This window comes from Chondrus crispus, genomic scaffold, assembly GCF_000350225.1.
Source record: "Chondrus crispus Stackhouse genomic scaffold, scaffold_557, whole genome shotgun sequence".
NCBI lineage: Eukaryota > Rhodophyta > Florideophyceae > Gigartinales > Gigartinaceae > Chondrus > Chondrus crispus.
Genome location: NW_005178546.1, coordinates 12,330 through 18,354, shown reverse-complemented (window position 1 = coordinate 18,354; position 6,025 = coordinate 12,330). Strand labels below are relative to the sequence as shown.

The 6,025-nt window shown below is 52.2% G+C and overlaps 2 protein-coding genes across 2 annotated transcripts; one reads left to right on the top strand and one right to left on the bottom strand.

Annotated features, from left to right (window-relative positions):
* Positions 1-1,099: 1,099 nt before the first annotated feature.
* On the bottom strand, positions 1,100-1,375 carry CHC_T00000649001 (hypothetical protein). Its single transcript, XM_005710307.1, has one exon. It carries the CDS (start codon positions 1,373-1,375, stop codon positions 1,100-1,102), a length of 276 nt encoding a protein of 91 aa, XP_005710364.1.
* Positions 1,376-3,499: 2,124 nt separating this feature from the next.
* Positions 3,500-3,637, top strand: CHC_T00000648001 (hypothetical protein). Its single transcript, XM_005710306.1, has one exon. It carries the CDS (start codon positions 3,500-3,502, stop codon positions 3,635-3,637), a length of 138 nt encoding a protein of 45 aa, XP_005710363.1.
* The last annotated feature ends 2,388 nt before the right edge of the window (positions 3,638-6,025 follow it).

Below are 6,025 nucleotides of genomic sequence, written 5' to 3'. Positions count from 1 at the left end.
TCTTCAGCGAGAGCGGGGGGGACAGGGTATGCTGAATTGAGGCGGTATTTTGCCATCATACTGCCATCATCCTGCCATCATACTGCCATCATACTGCCCTCATCAGCTCTCCTTTTCGTCTGTTTTATGACACTCATGTCCTCCAAGTAGCCGTGCTTGCCCTTGCAGGCTCCACACTTTGAGCCGTATCTGGTGCCAGGTTGCCAGCAACCCACAAGCCCTCATCAGCCAAACAAACAATCTATATGACCGTATCAATAAACTCTGCCAACCACAGCTTCACCTCAGAATGGAATGGAAATGGAGAAAATGACCTGCACTTTCTCAGACAATGCCGTGTACAGATACCGTTCAGCCACCGTTCAGCCACCGTTCAGCCACCGTACATTCGGTACAATGCATTGCAGTAAAGTTTACCCAAGGGTACCACTCGAAGGGTACCGGTACCCTAAGTGTACAGTAAATTTACCTACAGGCACTGTGAAACCTCCCGTTCCAGTGTGCCAGTGGCTCACAGTGTGAGCCTCACACCTACGCACACCTCCCCACTCTACACCACCCTACGCCAACCTTTGCGCCACCCTGCGCCACCCTACGCCACCCTACCGTATGCCTCCATCTGTACCCTAAGGGTACCGTATTTACGCCTCCCAACGCCCCGCCCACGCCTCCCCGCACGGCCGCCACCCCGCCCACCCACTTCAGCCAGCACGTGTATTAGCCCCTCAGTGGGATTCGGGGAAACTAACAACAACGCCTCCACGTCGTCAACAGGCCATCATACCAGCATCACATGCGCCTGTTCATGTGTACTGCTTTCACTCGTTAACCGTCACCCGTGGTGTGGGCAGTACCCTAAGGGTACAGCAGCCTGCATCAGGTCGGGACGTGCCCAAACATCCGTGCAACTAGTGCAGGAACTTCTTTCTTTCCCCCACTTTCCAAGTCCTAGCGCCTGCGCCTCGACCATTTCTCGCCGCTGCTTCAACTGATCTACGGTACCAAGGGTACCACATCCTGCCCATCGTTCCATCTCATGCGTAGATAGTGGAAGCTCCCCCTGTCTGCACAAGCCAATACCATCCAAAAGTTCCGCATCTCAGATATTGTGCGTTTCTGCCGCGGTGCGGCCGCGACTCGCCCGATAAAAGCCGAGCTCCTCACTCGCCCGCGCCACAACTGAGCAGGAACAGGCCCCTCTGGATGGAAAGCCTTTCCGGCCACGTATGTGTGGCAGCGAGCAGGATCTCTCGCACGCGGCTTTTCCCGTAACACCGCACCACGGAGAACCGCTCCTCACACAACTCAAGGAGACCAAACCTGCTGCGCGCACTTCTCGCGACTGAGACCCGTTGAAATTAACTTGTGAGATCATCTAGAGGATAGACCATGCTTGTTGCATGCGTCTATTGCCCCTGCGGATTGTTGAACGTACGGCCCTTACGGAACCAAGGAGACTTAAGCCTGCGCTGGTTGCCGTACGGTCATGTGTGTGTCGCAAGCCGTCACACGCAGTACAAACAGTAGCGCGAGGAGACATGGCTTGACGTTTGTCACGGTCGCGCTTGGTGTAGAGCTGTGCTGCCAAAAACTCCATTTCGGAGCCTTCTTGCACGAGCGGGGTGTCCACCGCGAAAAGAAAGCACTTATCAGGGAGGACGCATAGTCATCTGCTGGAAGGGGGTTGAAGAAACGAAGGTGCCGCACCCTTTCTCTTTTGCCTTCCTTTCCCTTACTCGCATCTGAAGTGGGGCAACGCAATTATTGGCATTGCTTGCCTCCTTCCTTCTTCTGTTGGAAATGTAATTTGCACGCTTGTCTTTGCACAGACGTGACCTTGAAGGGCAACTATTAATCCTAATGCAGGCGTGATTCAGGGGAAAGCGTCAACAAAGCAGGCATACAAACTCGAGGCCCGTGGAATGGTATATTACCGTGCCGAAAGCTCACGCAACGTAACGGAGAGAGCGCGAGGCGGGTTGAGGGTGAATGCATGCGGCATTGGAAGGGGAGCGTCGCAGCGAGCGCAGTCCGGAGCGACACCGACTCGCTCTCAAAATACGGAAAATGCGACACAAGAAGTTGTGCGTGACGATAGACGGCGACATACTCAGCGGAGGAGCATGGCGCCGTACAATAGTATCTCTCGTCACGTGTGTGTCTGGTCGAACTCGCGGAGATATGGAACATATGTCGCTGCGTTCTGTGCGGTGGAACACACAACCGGCGAGTGCACAGTATCAGTCAGTACCACAACCTGAAAAGGAATAAGCCGTAGGGATACTGCTCGCCCCCCAAGCGCGAACAGACACCAAACAAAGGACACGCGACAAATCCCGCGATCTCCGGATCAACTAAAACGCACGAGCGTGTGTACATGTTTTATCAGATCGTAACCGCACCCCGCTCGAAAGCGCCCGTTCTAATCCATCCCCCAACACTCCCCTTCCGAGTCTCCATATTCCGCACTCTCACCACCCAAACCTGACGGCTAGGTGCAGCGCTCGCTCCTCGACCGCGGTCTCATATCTAGCCGCAAGCGCGGTAAAGTGCAAGCCGCTCGTCTTTGACTCGACGCGAAGCTTCCTGCGATACCTTGGCGCGTTGACCTTGATCGTGCGTGCCTCACACAGCGCCTCCAGGCAATACGAGCGCATCATCATAGGCACGCCGCGCCACACGACAATATGGCCTCTCGTCGCGCAGCTGCCGTTAGTGTCGCAAAGGACGCGGGCGACGCGATGCGTGGAAAAGACCAAGTCGCGCGCCGGTAGATGAGCGAGCGCCTCGGCGTCCACGCACACTTCGTCCTCGTTCTCCCCGCTATTGGGGCTGGAAGGCTCGGGCGATTCCAAGGGCTCTGCCGTCTCTGCAGCCTCTGGGCTCACGGACATGGCGGGCACCGTGATGTCGCCATCACCATCTGATGTGGACGCAGTGGCGGAGATGCAGATGAGACCCTCCTCACTGAACGGGTTGAGAAGGCAGCGCTCGCCGTCGTCGCATGTAGAATTGTCCTCGCAGGGAAGGGTTTCCCGAGAGATGCATTTCTCGAGGTTGCAGCTGCGGGGGGGGACGCAATCATCGTTGGAAGTGCAGGTGTCGAGGTTGAGGCCCATGCGCACCTGTTGCGGAAGCGCGGGGCTGCCCTCCGAGAGGGCGAGGATAAGCAGCAGGAGCAGGGTGGGGAGCAGAGACATGGTGGGAGGAGTCTGTGGATGGATCGGGCGATAGGTCGAGCAGGGGGGAAAAGCGTGAAACGGGCTTGGAAACGGGGTTCGAAACTGGAGGAAAGTGCAAGTGTGGAGAAGGGGATGTACTCCTGTACGAAAAATAGACCCGCTTAAAAAAAAACGTTTACTTAGAAGGAAGAATTAAATTGAAATAACGCGGCAACGAGGGCGGAACGGGGGCGGTAGTACCCTTGCAAGGGTAGGTGGTCGGCATTCGCAACTCTAAACGGGGCATGTTAAGACACACCCTCAGGGTGTGTCTTAACATGTCCCGTTTTTCTGCAGTTTGCTTTGCTTTGCCCAAAGAGGTGATTTGGCGTGCTATGAGTGGCTCCTACGTTTTAATTTATGTGTTTAAGAAAAGCAAGGGCTTAAGAAGCATACGGTATTTGTTAAGAATTTAAAAGTATTCCTGGCAAAACCGGGCAAGGCAAAGCAAAAACCAGCCTGTTAAGACACGCCCTGAGGGCGTGTCTTAACAGGCTGGTTTGTCTTAACAGGCTGGTTTTTGCTTGAGGCAGCAGCATGGTTGCCCGACCTCAGGCACCTCAAACTTCGACAGGCAGATGGCAGCGATGCAAGGATGGCGACGCGTTCTATTGGCCGAAGAGGAGGGAATTGCGAAACGTGGCACACGCTAGGCCAATAGTGGGGCGACAGCAGGGTTGACTTTGAGGTCGACCTTCGCTCTCGACCTCAGAGCCGGTACGCGATCCCTCTCTCTCTACACCCAGTTATCGTATTTAGTATCACCTATACTATTTCAGAGAAATAATTTGCAATGTCTATCCGACCAAGCGTTCTCATAACATAAAAATCTCCAAATTTTATTTCTTTTCAACTTTGTTGTTGGATCCACCGTTTCTATTTGAGATAATGTTTCTGTGGTATACACTAACCTTGAAGGGTAGGTTGACTCGTTTAAAATAAAATTAGGTTAAAGAAAAATGTCTTTTGAACATATTTCACTCAAATAATTTGCAGTACCGTTGAACGGCACAGCAACTTGTTACCAAGGGTACCCTTCCCTGGCCTCGAATTTGAGCTATTGCTGACATAAAGTTTACCTCTCTTTTCTCTTTGTGTACTACAAGCGGTAACTTTTATCGCTATCCTTGTAGTTTTCAGTGCGCATTATACGAAGGTACACAGTTTATTAGCATGGTCATTTTTATGATATCTGCGTTTGTGGTCCTAGAGAGCACACTATCAGGGTCGCCCAAGCAGTCTCGGAAGTCGGCCTTGCTCTCGTCGCCCCATACTACATTACATGATGCCTTTTTTGAAACATTGCACTCAGCAGGGCCCGACGCCAAAAATGCAGGAGGGAACGAATCCGCAAAAGTGTGCTATCGCTTGGACACACCCGTTCACCACAAGGAATCGATAGCTGTGCCGTTAAATACCAAGGGGTACCCCATTAGCCGGAACGATGACAGAGTCAATGACCAACCATGTCCTCGCTTTGATTGACATCACCACGCATCCCCTTCAACTGCATCAATTCCTGCACCCCCTTTTGCGCTCATGACCTAAATTACATCCCACTCACGAATGTTGCCCCTCCACGCCAACGAGGAGAACATACCCACCATTTCCTGTCTTTATGTAAACTTCCTGAGGTGCCGCATACGTGTTAATAATACTGTATCCCAGCATTTCACTGCATGCCTGGCTCACCACCGGAGAAATAACAACCCCTGCCCTTGACAATCAAAATTTGAAGGGTAGCTCGGTTCCCTGACGTTATGCTTGTGCATTCCTTGCGTCCATCTCCAATTTGCGCGTTCCACGTACATACCGCTACCCAAGGGCCTCAGTACCAGAACCTTACCGTCATAACAGGTTATGCACACGACCCCCGCTATCCTCGAATTTCAAACGGTGAAAAGTTATCTGTGACGTCGGGTCAGTCATTGAAATTCATCCGCACATGTATGCGTATGTTAAGGGCCGTCAGTGTTGGAATGGCAGCCGTCTTTCCACAATCTCTCATCTAGAGGAGCTGCGCACAAGCAAGGTGGGCTCCATATCTCGATCCCGCATTTCTCTTTCCTATGCAAATCTTCTCCGGTCATCAACGCCACTTTCCTCCGACCCCCAAATCCACACACTGCTATCCTCAACCCTCCAACTCGCCAATCACTCGCCCTGGTCCCTTTCTTCTTGTCACATAATTACTGTACATACCCCGCTGGCTTCTTTGGTAAAGTCACCCCACCAAGTCTCGACCCCCTTCGCCCGCAACTCCAATTTCATCGCTTCAGTCAAGATTTTATGCATCAAGATCTGCTTCGCCTGTCATAACAAGTTGAAGGGGGCCAATAATTCAAACGAATGTTTACATCGCCGCCTTCCAATTCTTGTAAAGCAACGCTGTCGCAATAAAGCTTTAGAAGAGTTACAGCTTGTGAAATCAGTATGACTTCTTACGTAATTCTGCAACTAATATTTTTACAGTGTCAATTTTGGAAGCAGACTGCAACCGCCGCACAACTGCCTTCGATGACAAGCACAGAATTGTGACCAGTCTGTGACATACAGGATCGAAAGCCCCGTTTCCCCCTAAAGTTTGTGGTAGTCAGAGATCGTTGGAGAAAGTGCTCCAACCCTTCCTGTTCCTAGCCGAAATGTTTGCTTCATCTATCACCGCCCAGGCGGACCATACTGTATTTGGCATTCAAAGGACTTCCTTCCTTTCTCCCCCTCCATCCCTTGCAATGCAAAGAAACCCCTCATCCACCACTTAAACGTGATAGCCACGACAACATGCAATGCCTACCCTGGTACGT

Coding starts and splice junctions, on each gene's coding strand:
- CHC_T00000648001 (XM_005710306.1), top strand. CDS start 3,500: ATGTCCCGTTTTTCTGCAGTTTGCTTTGCTTTGCCCAAAGAGGTGATT.
- CHC_T00000649001 (XM_005710307.1), bottom strand. CDS start 1,375: ATGATCTCACAAGTTAATTTCAACGGGTCTCAGTCGCGAGAAGTGCGC.